This window comes from Hyperolius riggenbachi, chromosome 1, assembly GCF_040937935.1.
Source record: "Hyperolius riggenbachi isolate aHypRig1 chromosome 1, aHypRig1.pri, whole genome shotgun sequence".
Taxonomy (NCBI): Eukaryota; Metazoa; Chordata; class Amphibia; order Anura; family Hyperoliidae; genus Hyperolius; species Hyperolius riggenbachi.
In genome coordinates, this window is record NC_090646.1 from 588544169 (window position 1) to 588562817 (window position 18649).

The 18649-nt window shown below is 43.7% G+C and overlaps 2 protein-coding genes across 4 annotated transcripts in view; one reads left to right on the top strand and one right to left on the bottom strand.

Annotated features, from left to right (window-relative positions):
* IQGAP2 (IQ motif containing GTPase activating protein 2) overlaps positions 1-18649 on the top strand; it is a 436318-nt gene that overhangs the window by 264701 nt on the left and 152968 nt on the right. The gene's annotated exons all lie outside the window — the stretch shown is intronic.
* On the bottom strand, positions 10134-17645 carry LOC137527871 (proteinase-activated receptor 3-like). The gene is made up of 2 exons (XM_068248858.1): positions 17479-17645; positions 10134-11712 (listed from the first exon to the last, which is right to left on the bottom strand). The coding sequence occupies exons 1-2, from the start codon at positions 17531-17533 to the stop codon at positions 10310-10312; spliced, it is 1458 nt and encodes a 485-aa protein (XP_068104959.1). The 5' UTR covers positions 17534-17645; the 3' UTR covers positions 10134-10309.

Below are 18649 nucleotides of genomic sequence, written 5' to 3' on the forward strand. Positions count from 1 at the left end.
GTCTTGTTGGGGGCCTCATGGTTACTGAATTTGTCTTGTTGGGGGCCTCATGATTTGTTGGGGGCCTCAAGATCGCTGAATTTGTCTTGTTGGGGGCCTCATGATTGCTGAATTTGTCTTGTTGGGGGCCTCATGATTGCTAAATTTGTCTTGTTGGGGGCCTCATGATTGCTGAGTTGGTTATGTTGGGGGTCTCATGATTGCTGAATTTGTCTTGATGGGGGGGGGCTCATGATTGCTGAATTTGTCTTGGAACATGCTGGAAGGTACATACTGAGGGAGGGTGGGTGAGCGTGAGCCTGCTAACCTCCATATACATTTGGCTCCACCCATAACCACGCCCACATTTATTACGTGACCACGCCCCTTTTTGGCGCGGCGGCGCCTTACCTTTGGGGGGCGCATTAATAGTCTTTGTCCCCGGGCGCTGAAAACCCTAGCTACGCCTCTGTACACATCAGGCTTTATTCTTTACAGCATAGATGTTGTTTAGTATATATGAGATTCCTGTGTACACATCATATATACTGTACAGTCACAATCAGATAGGTATATCTGACTTTAAAAATACGGGGACTGCTTTATTGAAGCAGCTCACGGAACTATTTTTTATTGGTTTATTTAATTTTTGTTGACTAAGCACATTGTCCTGCAGAAATGGGGAAAGTGGGACTGTTTCCCACGGAAGTGTCAAATTGACACGGAACCCCTGGAGGGGAACCCCGGTTGAAAATGGCTGTTTTAATATCTTTTGAAGGCTTTTTATGGCTTTCAGTGTGTAGCGTTTGAGAGCGTTGCATTTTCTGGGCTTTTGGTGGCTTTTGCAGGAAAGGGCTGGGATTTGTGCCCGCAGGAAGTGGAAATACGGGCACTTTTGTTGGCTTTCATTACCTTTCAGTGGCTTTTGCTGTCATTCAAAGGCACCGCCAGCAATAGCAAACAACGTCTAGAAGCTGCATGTTGCTTTTGAGATGAGGGGTCGGGAACTATTGACAAGCTTTCATGGAAGCCTGCAAAAGCTCATACTATACGCTTCCCTTCACTTGCATGGGACAGCGCTCGATCCCTAAAAATGCCTCTTCTGCCTGTTGCCCAAAACGCCATGTTTAACGCCCTCAGAGTGTTCATGTGAAACAGCCCTTAAGTGGGAGAATCAGGAAGGAAGCAAACATTTTTGCACATTTATAGAGCTGCTGGACACTGCATCACCAGTATTTTATATTGGGGTTTTTCCAGTCCGTGGTTTGACTTCAATTTTTCAACTGTAACACAGACACAGGTAGCCAGTTTTTTTTTGTTTTTTTTGCACATTTTCACCTGTTTTTTTTCAGTGATGTTTAGTAGCTGCCATTTTCTTGCACTTCTTTCATGTTTTTGGCAGCAGTGCCTTTCCAGGAAATAAGAATAGATCATCAGCAGTTTTATGGTTTAATATTTGTTGTGTATAATTTAGCGCTATGCAGTATACACTGTAGAGTTCTGGTTGTTGAATGGGAATGATGCATGATTGTGTGACGAGATGTGTATTTATAAACATTGGCGATTTATGTGAAATAAGCGGGCTGTGTGAGCTGACGAGCAACGTTATACAGTGGGCTATGTTCCAGAACCTTCAGACCTGCAGAACAACATATGTGCATGACTCATAACAATAGAGATTGTCCGCACCGCTAACACACATACAGGCTTTCTGGGAAATTGTGAAGAGTAAAACATATCCTATTTCTTGCAGACCACAGAACAACACCATTGATTGTTCTAGCAGGAAAAATGTCCTTCAGTGTTTTGATAGACAGTACAGCTGGGTATTGTACAGAGTATGCATTTGAATGCTTCAGCTTGCATTAAGCGATAACTTTTTTTTTTTTAAGTGGCCCTGTCTCTAAACCCTAAAAGTGGCCCTGTCTCTAAACCCTAAAAGTGGCCCTGTCTCTAAACCCTAAAAGTGGCCCTGTCTCTAAACCCTAAAAGTGGCCCTGTCTCTAAACCCTAAAAGTGGCCCTGTCTCTAAACCCTAAAAGTGGCCCTGTCTCTAAACCCTAAATGTGGCCCTGTCTCTAAACCCTAAATGTGGCCCTGTCTCTAAACCCTAAATGTGGCCCTGTCTCTAAACCCTAAATGTGGCCCTGTCTCTAAACACTAAATGTGGCCCTGTCTCTAAACACTAAATGTGGCCCTGTCTCTAAACCCTAAATGTGGCCCTGTCTCTAAACCCTAAAAGTGGCCCTGTCTCTAAACCCAAAAGTGGCCCTGTCTCTAAACCCAAAAGTGGCACTGTATCTAAACCCTAAAAGTGGCCCTTTCTCTAGAAAGTGGGCTGGTCTCTAAAGGCAAACTTGACATGAATCTGCAGAATACTGATATGGTACTTGCAGCTATGAAGTTAATATATGGTTGCCTCTCCCTGTAGGGCTTTTAAAAATGTCAGAATATCCTGGATACTCAGTCGGTGTTGGAAGCACGACTAAAGCCGTGTTGTCTGTGATTCAGTCTGGACACTGGGCAGTGGATTAGCAAAAGAGGGTGCAGCGGTAGCGACCGAATCTGGGCTCTAGGGTAAGAGGGACCCCGAGGGGCCCACCCCTCAAACACCGTATTTTCTCTATATTGGTTCTTTGCTGATAATATTCACTTCTATAGTTGATTTGAATAGTAGTGATCATTAACACAGTTTCCCATCTCCTTCTTGCACCTCTGACACTGTAGCTGTCCTTGATTGGTTTTGGTGTGCTGTATCAATTGTTATCTATAGCATGCTTGGGGGGGCCCCAATGCTAAACTTACACTTAGCTAAAAAATGCACAACTTCAACAATGCTAAACTTGCACTTAGCTACGCCACTGCTGAGCAGAATTTATATCTTTCAAAGGAATTGTAAGACGTCTGTTGCTGTTAGTGTTCTTGTAAAATCAAAAAAATCAGTTGAGTGTTTTAAGTTATAGTCTTTTTGCTTTAGCAGCAGTAGAGTATTGTACCATGTTATCCATCAGTAAAAGCAAGATTTGAATTAGGATGATACCATTTATTGGCTAAGTTATAAGAATAAGAGCAAGCTTTTGGCTGTGCAGTTTACCTCAGATATTGCGTTTGCAAACAGACTCAATCGTCAGACTCAATCCTGTTTGCAAACAGTATTGAGTCTGACGTAGGCTGCACAACCGAAAGCTTGCTCTTAAGGGGCCCATACACCTAACGATTTTCCCGCTGAAATACGGCCGTTTCGTTCACAGTGATCGAAACGGCCGTGAAATCGCCGCGCACACCACTGACAGAACGATGGATTTCCATCCGAAATCCATCGTTCCCATCGACTCCCGTCGATCCATCCGTGCGGAAGATTTTTCTCGGTCGCCGGCGGGTCTGGAGTGCGTCGATAGCGGCGTTCGAATGCCTGACGACCGACGCAATACAGCGGGTATACATTACCTGCTCCAGCCGGCGCGAGTCCCCTGGTCTTCTTCTCCGCTTCAGGCTCCAGACCGTTTCTTCTCCGCTTCGGGCTCCAGAGCTACACAGAACTTCATGTCCCGGCAGGAAGTTTAAACAGTAGAGCGCCCTCTACTGTTTAAACTTCCCCTGGACAGGAAGTTCAGTAACCGAAGCGGAGAAGACCAGGGGAGTCGCGCCGGCTGGAGCAGGTAATATGTATGTATGTATGTGTGTGTGTGTGTGTGTGGGGGGGTTTCTGGCAGCTCCACAGATTGTGATCGGTTTCAGGCTGAAATCGATTCACAATCTGTTTGCAGTAAAGGCGGCCATACGATCCCTCTCTGATCAGATTCGATCAGAGAGGGATCTATTTGTTGGTGGAATCTGATGGCAAATCGACCAGTGTATGGCCACCTTTATTCTTTTAAGTTAGCCATTAAATGGTGTCATCCTGATTCAAAACCTCTCTTTTTGCTTTAATGATACTTTCCTGCTGCCTTCTTCTTCAGCCTTCTACATAAGGATTTCTAAAGGGAAAGGACATGGGGACGAGATATAATAAAAATATGACCTAATAAAACCTGGCTGTGGATGCAGTAATGTGTTTAAAATAAAATCTTTAGAACCGTGCCCATCAGTGGCTGGATAGTGTAATGATTAAGGACTCTGCCTCTGACATACCGGTAGGAGACCTGGGTTCAAATCTCAGCACTTCCTGTTCAGTAAGCCAGCACCCACTCAGTAAGGAGTTCTTGGTCAAGACTCCCTAGCACGGCTACTGCCTACTGAGCGCACCCTAGTGGCTGCTTCTCAAACACTTTGAGTCTGACAGGAGAATTATTATTATTATTTTTCAATGCCTATCAGGAAATTGCATCAGCAGGGGCGTAACAATAGACCCTGCAAGGGATGCAGCTGCAGCGGGACCCAGAAGCCACAGGGGGCGCTGTGGGGAGAGAAGTTTCTTTTCCCTGTCCTGAGAGACTGACGACTAAGGGCACAGAGAGAAAAAACGTTCTGCTCTCTGCACAATTGTTCTAATGACTGTATCTGCTCAGCCACTGATAAGGAATCATGCAAAGTTTTACAGACAAACATTTGCAGACAGTCCCTATTCAGTGTTCAGAAAGCAGGGGTGGAGGGGGCCCCATCCAAAGTTTTGCAAGGGGGCCCAGTGACTTCTAGCGACACCCCTGTGCATCAGGAAATTGTTCTGGCTGTAGATTGCGCGAGAGTTCTGGCTACAAGTGATACCGTATTTCACAATATGTTTCCATGTATCTGTCCTTTATTAATAAAGGTGGCTAAAAACTAAATGCAGCAACTCCTGGGCAGTGACAGGCAGCTGTCATAATCGACTTCCTTTAGGATGTCACGTAAATGCTAATCCTGGATGTCCTGTGCAGTCTCTTTTAGGTCTTTCAGCATTCCAGAGGTCTGGCGGGCATTTGATGTGGCTGCCAGGGTGGAAATACAAGCGTTCAGTGGTAGGGATAAATATGCAGTAAGGAAGCAACAGCTGAAACGTCCAGGTGACGGAGTTCTCACTGAGAGGAAAGAATCTCACAGCCTGACATACATAACAAGCATACAAATCCTAATATTTAAAGGGCTTACAACACCATATTGTGATGGTGGTGGAATCGAAGCGGAACTGTAACCAAGGACTGGACTTCATCCCAATCAGTAGCTGATACCCCCTTTCCCATGAGAAATCTTTACCTTTTCTCGAATTGCTCATTAGGGGGTGTCTGTATGGCTGATATTATGGTGAAACCCCTCCCACAGTATGATGTCAGCACCTAGGTCCTGACCGTTTCCTGTCTGTGAGCCTTGTTGCATTGTGGGAAATAACTGCTGTGTCCAACTGCCAAGCAACCAGTGTCTCCATCTGTGCATATGTATGTCTATAAAAAACAACCTTTTAGCCTATCGCATTGTTAGGGTTGTGGTTATAAATGGCAGTTGGTACTGGTTTTTTTTCAGGTCTGCCAGTAGTAAAGATGATGATGTGCTGGCTCATTATGGATCAACACGAACAAATTGCATTGCAAATATCACATTTTTTTCATCTCTTTTCTATTTTTTTTAACTTCTGACTTTGCAATGTATTGATTTCTTTTTTTCCCCTTGGAGCATGGTACTTAAAGGGACTCCGAGCAGTGCAGAAACTATGGAAAGATGCACATCATTTGAAAGCTCTCTTTCTCCTCTTTCCAATGATATATAAACCGCCGCCCTACGCCTTTTAGTTTTCGCTATTTTCGCGATTGAAATTGCCGCGGCTGCGATTTCGATCGCGAAAATAGAGAAAACTAAAAGGCATAGGGCAACGATTTAGGTGTCGTCAGAAAGAGGAGAAAGAGAGCTTTAAAATGATATCCATCAAGCCATAGTTATATTGTATTACACAGGACGACACTTTCCCCAGTGTCAGCAGCTCCATTCTGCTGAATGCAGCTGCTGACTTTGGCAAAAAGTTGCCCTGTGTAATACAATATAACTATGGCTTGATGGATATCATTTTAAAGCTCTTTCTCCTCTTTCCGACGACACCTAAATCGTTGCCCTACGCCTTTTAGTTTTCTCTATTTTCGCGATCGAAATCGCGGCCGCGGCAATTTCAATCGCGAAAATAGCGAAAACTAAAAGGCGTAGGGTGGCGGTTTATATATCATTGGAAAGAGGAAAAAGAGAGCTTTAAAATGATGTGCATCTTTCCATAGTTTCTGCACTGCTCGGAGTCCCTTTAAACCATTTTCAGAGATTGTCTGTACTAACATGTTGCTATGCAAAATATGCAGGATTTGATTGGCTGTGTCTTTCTTGCCACCTTTGTTATGTCTTTGTACGTAAAGTCACATTTCTCACTAAGCTCCCAATTCTACATTATACTGCCATTCAGGGCACAGAATGGCCATGGACAAGTCTTGCTTTCCTGGAAGTGACAGGAGCACTCGTAACACATGGACTGTTTTTTTTTCTGTGCTCGCCCCCAGCCCTACACAGAGCTTAACACTCTCGCTGTCTCTGCTAAGGGTCTCTTCTAAGTAGCTCCATGGAAACAAGAAGCTATTATTGGCTCTGTCAGTGTTTTTCTTACTAGTTAGGTGGTGTGTGGAAGACCCACAGCACTATGAAAAGTAACTTCCTATTTACAGGGTATTAAAGAGGAGGTCAGGAACGATGGCGGTATAGAGGCAAAAAGGACAATGTAATATCTGCAGCAAAAGTCAGGGTTATCCAATGTACTTTAAAGCAACACTGAACTGAAAAAGAAATCAAAATAAACATACACGCATCATACTTACCTGTGTAGTCTACTCTTCAACCACTTTCCCCTCTCCCACGTTCTGTTTGTCCACTGTGATCAATGGAATTCTTCGTCCTCCGTTTTAAAAATGGCGATGACCAACGTTAAACTGTAATATGTCCCACTTGAGGCATAGTGAAACAAGGACATTACCTTGCACATCAGTTGTCCTTTCAGTTATAACTGGCAGCAACTAATCTAGTGGAAAAGGGCACCAAGGCTTTCAGTTCTGACAATATCTTGTCAGAACTGGAAGGAATTGTTGTAAGAAGAAAATAGTGAGCTTTTGAGAGGAACTGATGGCAAGGTAAGTATGTAATATTTATTAGCAGGTACGTCATGTGCTTATTTTAAAGAGTTTTACTCTGTTCAGTTACCCATTAGCTATTAGACTGAGTTGGCAAGAGTGGAAAGTAATATCTATATCTGCTCGATGACACACTAGGAAGGCAGAAGACCTATTGGGCTAAAGAGAAGGAAGGAGCAAATTAGCCTTTTGTGGAATGGTCATTCCACTACAGATCTAGTAACCTCCGAGTGCTGGGAATCCCAGACCTGACTGCACATTGATGTCATTAAGAAAATGGCTGTAAATACGCTATTTAGAGTCTTCACCCAGGTTCCACATAGGTTGTTTTCCCTAATGTGTATGGTGGTGTCCAGAAAGTTGAGCTAAGTGTTAAGCTTCGGCTTGATTGTGGGATGGAAGGAATTTTAAGTTTCTGTGGCATTGGAGAAGATCCTCCTCACTTGTGGACCATAGCTTTACAGTGCATTGTCTGCTACACAGCAGCCCGAGTGTGCAGCCTGACTCAGCAATGCCCCCAAAGGGGATCATCTCCTGATCCCCTACGGGGTAACATCAGTTGAGCATGTGTACGCACCCTTAAACTTGGAATTTAAAGAGGAACTCCAATGAAAAATGTGATACAAAAAGTGCTTCATTTTTACAATAATCATGTATAAACGATTTAATCAGTGTTTGCCCATTATAAAATCTTTCTTCTCCCTGATCTACATTCTGATATTTATCTCATGGTGACATACTTACTGCTGGCAGGTGATGTCACTGGAAGGAGATGCTGCTTTCTTTTTCGGCCGTTAGAAACAGCTATTATTTCCCACAATGCAACAAGGCTCCCACAGTGTGATGTCAGAACCATGGTCCTGACATCACAATGTGGGAGGGGTTTCACCACAATATCAGCCATACAGAGCCCCCTGATGATCCGTTTGTGAAAAGTAATAGATTTCTCATGGGAAAGGGGGTATCGGCTACTGACTGGTATGAAGTTCAATTCTCGGTTTCGGTTTCTCTTTAAGATGCCTCTGTGCCAGGCAGAGTGTAAGTTATGTGAGTATTGAGTAAACGAAGGGTCTTATCGGTTTGTCATAATACAAGCAGTCAGTCACAGAGAAGGGACTCTGGCGTCTGTGTAACTATAAAGGCCGTTTGGCTTTGTAATTCGGACTCTCGGAGCCTCCTTTCCTTGTCACAGCTGCGTCATTAGGTCAGTTGCCTCTCTCCCTCCCTCCCCTCTGAATGTGTGTATTCCGTAATTACTTGCCCGTCTCTGTGAAATATACGGCACTTGTGTTTAGAAGGCTAGAGAGGAGTGGGGAGTGCAGGCAATCACTCACCTCCTCCCCCGGCTGTCACAAGACGTATGGGGCAGCTGCGGACTAGTTGCATAGAGAGGGGATGTTTTGGCTGCCTGGAGAACGGAGCTCACTGACCGCAGCACTGAAGAGAACAAACCTGATCAGAACAGATACAGGCAAAACGCATGTAGCTGGCAGCTCAGCTGTGACCTCAGACAGTTTGCACACACAAAAAAAAAATCTGTCCTGACGTTTATTCTCCCCCTCCCCCACCCTTTTTAACCCCAAGGATACAATAATAAACCTGTGAAATCACAAGGGCCAGCATGTCCTTTCAGACCATGCTGCACTTTGCATTTTCACACACACAAAAAACACAGTTCTTATCTTTGTGAATTTGTAGCTTCTCAGAGTAATCTGTAGAACATGGACATGCGACACGATTCCTGATCGAATAAATGCATTCAGCCGGAAACAATCGATGGGGTCCACAAACAACAAGGAAAACTTTATCAATCAGGTGATTGGTAGAGGAATCAACCCCAAAACCATTGACTGAATAATTGTGTTTGACCGGTACCATTAACGATGCCCAATACATATAGCTGTATAGCTCTGGACATGTTAACTATATGATGTCTGTTTCACCTGCACTGTCAGACAGATTTCTGTAGCTGCAAATATAACAAAAAGCACTGCTCACTTTAAAGTGTACCAGAGCTGAAAATAGTAAAAAGATTTAAGCCCAATCTACACTATAAGATTCTTTGTGCGATTCGATTACGATTCTTTTTACGATCCGATTAAATCCGACATGTCCAATCGGGATTCGATTTAATTCGCTTTGCCATTGCAAAGCAATGGCAAATCGAATCCCGATCGGACATGTCGGATTTAATTGGATCATAAATAGAATCGTAATCGAATTGTACAAAGAATCGTATTGTGTAGATGGGGCTTTATACATACCTGGGGCTTCCTCCCCAAAATCTTTTTACGATTTTCAGCTGAGTCCCTTTAAGACAGATTGTGTATTTCTTAAAGCACGCCTGAAATGAGAGCCATATGGAGGCTCAGTGTTCTCCCCAGGCTCTTTTGGCCACATTCTCCACCCATCTAATTTTGGTGAGCACCCGGCTAACATCAGCTTGTTTCCTCCTCCTATGCTGTGAGTAGAGTTGCGTCAGCCCTGCATTCGGAGCAGTGCTTTTCAGCGCTGCTAGATTTGGGCGCAGCCAGCGCCGCCATAGACTATAATGGGAATCAGTCTATAGCGGCGCTCAGTGAGTAACGTCAGCTCCGTCAGAAGACGGAGCCAAAGTTGCTTAAAAAACACAATAATTGGGCTTCCAGCAATTGCTGGAAGCCGAATTATTTCATTCCCCACCATCCATGGCGGTCTGGAGGGGGAATAGTAATTAACACGGCCCGGACTTGTGCAAAAAGCAGGATCAGCTATATACCGCTGTATCCTGCGCCCAAGTCTACCGGCGCCAATTTCAAATGTACTCCCTGCAATCCCCCGGTTGTGCCCCACCCGGCTACTTTTTCATGCCACCCGGCTGGAAAAAATTTCTGGGGAGAACACTGACCTATATACAGATATAGGACGTTTTTCTGATGTTGAAATCAGCATAATTAACATAAGTGGATATCCAGAATATTTTACTACAGTCTACTGTATGTCACTACAGTGCCTCTTTAATGCCAGGCACAATAATAGGTCAGTCAAGAGTTTACCTTTCCTATGGAGCCTGTGAAAGACTAACAAAGTGTGTTCAGGCTGATGTGAGTTTTAAGATTAAACTTTTATTATTTCCATAAATAGTTAAATTTACAAATATATTGGCTCATAAGTTTTCTGTAGTGTACAATATATACTCGGTAAAAAAGCAAGTCCACAAATGATCAGCAGGTGGCGGAATAACAGCAGTTTATAGTCCCAGGCAAGGCTGACCTCTCTCTTCAGGAAGCAAGGAGTTTCATATGTGTATCGTTAGATACCTTATTAATCTTAGAGTACTTTTTGGAGGGTTTTGTTATTTCAGACATTAGGAAATACAGAAAGGGATCTAAGCAACTGTTCAGACTGCTGAAACACAAAGCTATTAGATAGCTGCTGTACAATTCATCCTTATAGCTGTAGTGGTAAGTGACTTGGTGAACGATGAGAATGATATTGCTTGGTGTGAAGCACAAGGCAAATATGAACAGGAGGAGGACAGTTATTTTCAAGTACATGAATCTCTTCCGGTCGTGGGTGCCCAATGTCTTTATGATGGAAAAGTAACAGAACGCCACCACCGCAAAAGGAATGAGATACCCAAACACGGCCAGGGATATAAAATAATAGAACTGAAACTCATCAGAAGAGTCTTCATACATGTCATTGCACAACACGAGGTTCAGCTCCTTTATGTCGTACGTCTGTTTCTTTGTATAAAATGGTATCATGAACATTAAGACTACGATCCACACAAAGCTGCATAAAAGAATGGTGCAAGTCCGCTTTGGTAAACTCCGATAAATGAAAGGGTGGACGATGGCAACGTAGCGGCTGATGCTAATACACATAAGGAACAGGATGGAGCCGTACATGTTTCCATAGAAGCATACGGTCAAGACTCGGCACATTGCTTCACCGAATATCCAGTTATTACCATCCAGGTGATACGCGGCCTTGAGGGGAAGTGTGAGGCAGAAAAGTAAATCCGATATGGCCAGATTGGTGTAGAATATCGCAGTGCACACAGTTCTGACTCTTGAAAACAACATCTGTAATGTGAGGATGTTGGAAGGAATACCAATGAGAATGACTATGATGTAGATGGCTGGGATCATCTTTGTGCTTGTGGAGCTTCTTAAGTAGGCCAATGTTGAGTTTTTGAGTAAAGGCTTCCGTTTGTTTCGTGCAGTATTGTTGACATTGTTTGTTGTCCCATCTACTAATCCATTAATTACTTCCTGGAGGAGTTTGTCATCATCATCATCATCACGGGGACGTGGTAATGGTCGAAAGGTCTTTATATCCAGAGTGTCAGATCCATTGTTGGTTGAATTATTACCAGCAATCGTCCCATTGACTGAGTTTGACTGCTCTCCACGAACTACTTTCTTGCTGGATTGGTCTTTAACCTTACGAGTTTTTGTTCGAGAAGTCCTTTTGTCCGGAATAGTAGATTCTTTGTTTGATGAGTTATTGAGAACACTGCTATTGTCTGGTGCATGTTTCTGAACATTTTCTATTTCTGACCCTAGTTCTCCATCAATTACTTCCTTGGGGATTATGTCATCATTACTGGAAAATCTTGCTCGAAATGTCCTGATGTCCAGATTGACAGATTCATTATTTGGTGTTCTGGACTTATCTGTAAAATAAACACATGGGAATTGTGAAAAATAAAGCTTTTAAAACTTGTAACACTTTAAACTACACTGTCACCTGCCATTAGATTTTTTTTTTTTATTGCCATTAGTTTTTTTTATGATATTCATATATTCTAATTCTCATATAGGAGGGTCCTCTTTCCTCCGTGGCTCTGATTTTTCCTCTAACATCTTTTCAATGAGGCAAACCAGAGATGAACGTTTCACACAAAATAAACATATCAGTCGATAGCTTGTAAAGAATAAATGCTCTACCTCAGGGGTCAGGAACCTTTTTGGCTGAGAGCCATAAACGCCACATATTTTAAAACGTAATTTTGTGAGAGCCATACAATATGCTTTAAAATGGCACAGTGCGCATGTGCAGCTCACGCCCCTGTTGCCATGGTGAGGTGTATACAGTGGATCCCCCTGGCAGCGGAAGTGTCAGACACATCTTCAGCTTCTCTTGGGTTTCAGCAACATCAGCCAGTTCCCTGAGAGCCAGATAGGAGAAATGCAGACTAACAGCTTGTACAATTAGCTAGCTGACTTGGGGGTTAATTCACTTTGTAGGACGAGATCCCCGCACTTTGGCCCAATTGGCTGCCTGTCAAGTGAAAGACAGCCTATTGGGCCAATGAAAGTGCGAGGATCTCTTCCTACAAAGCCGCGCTGCGCTGCTTGAGCAGTGTAGCTTAGTGAATTAACCCCTACTGATTTGTATGTGAGCCAGATGTAGCCATCAAAAGAGCCACATATGGCTCCCGAGCCGTAGGTTCCCTACCCCTGCTCTACCTGATAATTTCGCCGCTCTGGTGGGCCTTTTTTAGTGTTTTTTTTTTTATCCATTATTGCTTCAGGAAAAATCAAATATGGCCGCCGGCTCATCTTCCTTCTGCTTCCGGGTTATGAGTTGTTCTGGATATGCTGTCTAGGCTATATGAGACTAGGCTGCTATCTAGGCTATATGAGAAAGGCTGCTGCAGCCTTTCATCTGTGTGCTTTCATTTTGGTATGATGTGCAGCTGCCTGTAGGAAGTGTCTCTCATAGGAATAAAACTGCAGTCATCATCATTATCTATGCAGACAGAGTGCACACAGAGCACAGAGATCATATTGCAGCCACACTTTTCAGAGATTCTCTCTCGGCAGCAGCAGCCCCTCCCATGTCATCACAGCTCTCAGTATGCAAAGCAGGAAATCTGAGCCAGGAGGTGGCAGGCTTTGGCTTGAAAAGACTCCACAGAAGAGTGACTCAGCTATAATGATTCCAGGCCAAACCTAGACTGAGCCAGTCAGGGATTCTTATCACAGCTGCTAATAGACTAATTAAGCAGATAAGATTGAAACCAAAAGCAGGGTAGGTGTTTACTGTCATGTTCCCACTGATAAATGTAATAAAATACATGAGGGTGCTTCGTCTCTGGTTCTCTTTAAAGAGACTCTGAAGCGAGAATAAATCTCGCTTCAGAGCTCATAGTTAGCAGGGGCATGTGTGCCCCTGCTAAACCGCCGCTATCGCGCCGCTAAACGGGGGTCCCTTCACCCCCAAACCCACCCCCGCAAACGTTAGCCGTGGAATTGGTTGTTCCTGGAGGCAGGGCTAACGGCTGCAGCCCTGCCTCCAGTCGCGTCTGTCAGCAGCGCATCGCCGCCTCTCCCCCGCCCCTCTCAGTGAAGGAAGACTGAGAGGGGCGGGGGAGAGGTGGAGATACGCGCTGACAGATGCGCGTGGGGCAGGGCTGCGGCGGTTAGCCCTGCCCCAACCAGGAAGCGCTCCCCCGCTGCACCGAGAGGATTTGGGGGTGAAGGGACCCCCATTAAGCCGCGGGATAGCAGCGTTTTAGCAGGGGCACGCATGCCCCTGCTATCTGAGGTCTGAAGCGAGATTTATTCTCGCTTCAGACTCTCTTTAACCAGCTCTGCTTACCTTTATGCAGGAAATGGAGGTAGGAAAACATTGCATAACTGTCCGTACAGTTCACTGTATATTTACGCAATATCCTATTTGAATACCTTTGAGTAAGCACCTCGTACAGTTTAGTTATTTCAGTATTTTTTGATTGGGTGTGACTAAACTCCATCCTTAAAGTGGACCTGAACTCTTGCACAGGACAGAAGGAAAATATAGAGAAATGCACCGTATATGTATTTAGAGAGTTTAGCATGTTTATTTCCCCTCACTTGTGTCTAATCACAACTTTTGATCTGTGCCCTGTGTCACATGACTGCCACGGCAGAGATGGTAGATAAGCACATTTGAAAGCACAGGATTATTATTATTTATTGTATTTATAAAGCACCAACATATTATGCAGCGCCAGGATGGTAACAGTATGTCTGCTTCCGTTAATCCGATTTATTTTAGGATTTGTATCAGCTGTAACAAAGAAATATTTTTTGTTTAAAGGTTATTATGCTCTTGTGTATTTTTTTTAGAACAGAGAGTTCATTCTGAGTTCAGGTCCACTATAGGTATAGATATCGGTATGGGCCTGCATGCTATAAGACTGATCATACATAAGATGACATTGGTATAGGCCTGCATGCTATTATTATTATTGATTTATAAAGCACCAACATATTCCGTGGCGCTGTACAAAGTAAAAAATAAACATGGGGCACATAATACAGACAATGGTGTACACTAATATACAAGATACATAATTAGTGACAAAATACAAAAAATTATACAAAATACAGAAGTGGTAATGACAGTGATATACCGTATTTTTCGGACTATAAGACGCTCCGGACCATAAGACGCACCTAGGTTTAGAAGACAAAAATAAGGGGAAAAAAATATATATACAACCCTGGTGCATCTATGGTACAGGGGCATCTTGTGGAGCTTCTCCCAAGCTCCATAAATCTCCATAATCTCCCAGTTACAGTAATCCCTTAACTGAGGAAAAAACTGGAGGTGTTGCAATACAACAGCAATATCTGTAGCAGCGTTTACTTGTCTGCCTGCTGTATATCTATTGCTGACATGCTAGGTGAAGGGTGGGTGAGTGAGCGAGTGTAGTCTGTGTATATGAATGTGTGTGCGTGTATGTATATTGTGTGTATATAGTGTGTGTGTGTGTGTGTATGTATATAGTGTGTGTGTATACTGTGTATGCGTGTGTGTGTGTGTATCTGTGTGTTGTGTATGTATGTCTGTGTAATATATGAGCTGGGCTCTGTAGGAGGACAAAGTGTGTGTGTGTGTGTATGTGTACTTTGCTTGTGTCTGTATGTGTTGGATTTTCTACCTCCTCTGCAAGTTGATAATGGGCACATTGACCTCTCCCTCCTATCCACTCATTTCTCAAAGCATCCGGTAAAAAAGTGTGTGTAGATGTAGCAGCTTTTACTTTCTGTATGTCTGGTGAGGTGAGAGAGAGCGCTGAGGAATGTAGCAGCGTGCACGGAGAGGCTGTCTGCAGGAAGATTTACAGCTTTTACCAGCCTGCCCACTGCCTACATCGCGCTGTAATGTCGGGTGAAGGTAGGAAGAGAGAGTGAAGGAATGTAGCAGCTTTAACGGAGAGGCTGTCTGAGCGAAGATTTAGAAGTGTTTACTTGCTTGTCAGCTGCCGATGTAAGGCTATAATGTCGGATGAATGGAGAGGATCTGAGCGGGCTATTATAGCTGCGTGCACAGAGAGGCTGTGAGCTCAGGCAGACAAGATGCTTTCTGCAGACTAATGCCAACTTGCCGGGTGAAGAGAGAGAGCTGAGCGGCGAGTGTAGCAGCTTGTGAGCATTGCATACCCGCTGCTACACTCGCCGCTCAGCTCTCTCTCTCTTCACCCGGCAAGTTGGCATTAGATAGTCTGCAGAAAGCATCTTGTCTGCCTGAGCTCACAGCCTCTCTGTGCACGCAGCTATAATAGCCCGCTCAGATCCTCTCCATTCATCCGACATTATAGCCTTACATCGGCAGCTGACAAGCAAGTAAACACTTCTAAATCTTCGCTCAGACAGCCTCTCCGTTAAAGCTGCTACATTCCTTCACTCTCTCTTCCTACCTTCACCCGACATTACAGCGCGATATAGGCAGTGGGCAGGCTGGTAAAAGCTGTAAATCTTCCTGCAGACAGCTGACAGCCTCTCCGTGCACGCTGCAATACTAGCCCGCTCAGCTCCTCTCCATTCACCCGACAATGGCAAAGTCCAAATTTTGCAGCATTCGGTCTATAAGACGCACTCACTTTTTCCCCCCTATTGGGAGGGAGAAAAAGTGCGTCTTATAGTCCGAAAAATACGGTAAGTAACATGATGAATAAAATGTATAATGATTTCCAAGACACAAAAGGGGGAGAGCACTGCCCTTGCGAGCTTACAATCTAAAGGTACAATGCTATGATACTAACCACACATAGCTGCTGCCAGCCTTCTCCCAGGGAAATAATAATGAGATTCCTGGGAAAATCTCTAAATGGTTATTCAATTTTTTTTCCAGAAGATCTATCAGCCTGAGCTGTCTGCTGTGGCCATAATATTGTACAGACACGGTCCGCCAGGAAGTTTCACAATTCCCCAGCTAGCTGGCAGTAATTTGTTAGTTAATTACTATGTTCCCGAAACTGAGAACATTTTGGCCTTTGAAGTGGGGTGTTGGATTGCTTTAGGCCACACGGCCTGAGATAGCAATCACCTAGGTTATCTGTTCTTGACCAGATCAGGAACACATCTCATGACTGTTGAGGTGACCATACAACTAGTGATTTGGCAGTAGGAGCTACCATTCAATTTGATCTTTTTATCCAATTGAGAGAGAATGGAGTATGTTCCAGTATCCTCGATCAATGAAAAGAGACAGACAACATGGTGAAGTTTTTTGATCGAACGGGATGGAAAATGTCGGTGGAGCGCACTGGAATCGGCTACTGTTCACATATCATTTGATCGATACTAAATCAATTTTTTGCATTCTGGGCATGGAGACATAACCTTGGTCAGATCGAATATCGGAGGTGAATTGCATAGCGTATTCTGTAGGCCACTAGTTGATCAATTTCCGATTAACCACACTGAAATTGATAGCCCAATAAAGTCGATCGCTTAGTTAATTGAAACAAAATCGCTAGATGTATGGCTACCTTTAGAGCAAATAGACCTTTTTTTTTTCTTTTTTTTTTTTTTTAAATCCACTCTTAGATTAAAGATCTGATCTCGTAGAAGTGTTTGATTCCTGTTGCCTAAATAAAAACAAAAAATGTACGTTCTCCCCGTGTCTGCGTGGGTTTCCTCCGGGCACTCCCGTTTCCTCCCACATCCCCCCCAAAAAATACAGATTAAGAGATTATGATGACCAAGGTAGGGATTAGATTGGATTGGGAGCCCCTTTGCCTTTGAGGTACATTTAAGTGACAAGACGTTATATACTCTGTACATCGCTGCGGAAGATGTCGGTGCTATATAAATACTAAAAATAAAAATAATAATAAGACTTTGGCACTGCTTACTCTGCCCTCCCTTCCCATTCCCTACTTCTCTACTTATTTGTGATTTCTTATCATACTTTGTGAAAAACTTTAACATACTTGTAGATTTCTCAGTACAGTACATTGATTGGGATCTTACGTTTCAGATTATCAGGGCAGCCAGTGCAAATCTGGCCCCACTTTTCTTTAACTGCAGGAAAACATAACTATCTAGTTGTATAGTATATTGTACAACTTTCTAACCTCTATGGAATCCGTGGGTTGCCATATCCTTTTCCTCCTGTATGTAAGCACTGTATTGCAGAAAGCATAGACAAGCGTTATACTCACGTCTGATAGAGAGCACAGAGCCTGCCAGCAGAATGAGAAGCAGTAAGATCCTCATCGTCCCTCAGATCATTCTTGTTCTGTGAGCAGCAAGCATTGCGGTCCCCTCTGTTGCTCCATGCCGTGTGTCTGGACTCTCAGATGAAGACAAGAGCTCCCAACTACTGTAATGTTACCTCCTTCTTCCAGGGAGTGACGCATTGCTCTCTACAAGACTGGGCAAGGCAGCCGGAAGAAATAAACTTTGTCACACTGCTTATTTACTGCCCTGTGAATAGCTGAACTTCACAGTTCTAGAAAAATCAATGCAATAGCTGCAAACTCATACTTTTGTATTTCTTTCTAAACAGAAACCATTATTTCATTGAGCAATAACCTCCTGCTGGGAAAGGGCGCTAAAGCCAAACTGCCAGAGGACTGAATACAGTGTGAGATTTTCAAACACAATAACTTTGCTTAGTCACAAATAAAATCGTTAGCGTTTTGCAGGAGTGATTTTGCCCTGATTAACATGGAAAATTCACTAGACAGAGCAGCGTTTTGGGAGCGATCGTGATTAGCGGTTCTATATATGCTAATCGCGATCGCCGCCAAAACGCTGCATGTAACTCATTTGCGATTAACGCTAATCGCAAAACGCCCGCAATCACGGCAGTGCGAACACTTCCATAGGGAAACATTAGCTACGCGGTTCACAAAACCATTTGCGGTGAGCGGGAATCGCGCGATTCCTGCTCAGGTATGAATGGGCCCTTAAGAGGAACTGTAACTAGAATATCATAATGATTCAAATTGTTTATTGTTTTGCAATATTAATTTATAACTGGTTTAGTCAGTGTTTGCCCAAATCTTTCCTCACCCTGAAATGTATCACAGGCAGCAACATCTGTAGCCCTGCCAGGTGATCTCTGCGGAATGTTCATTACTGAGAGTTCTAAAGCCAGTACAAAAACATAGCTTGTCTCCCAGAATGCTCTGGGAGGAAAATGTAGCATAATAACCTGAGATAAGCCTCAGTGGGACGGCAGGGCTACATACCAATATATAGCAATATATATCTGTAGGAAGGGTTTCTGATGCTGAAACCAGGAAATTTAACATAAAAGTGGGTAACATGAATAATGTATTGCATTCTACTATCTGTCACTTCAGTGCCTCTATAAAGGCCAACTCT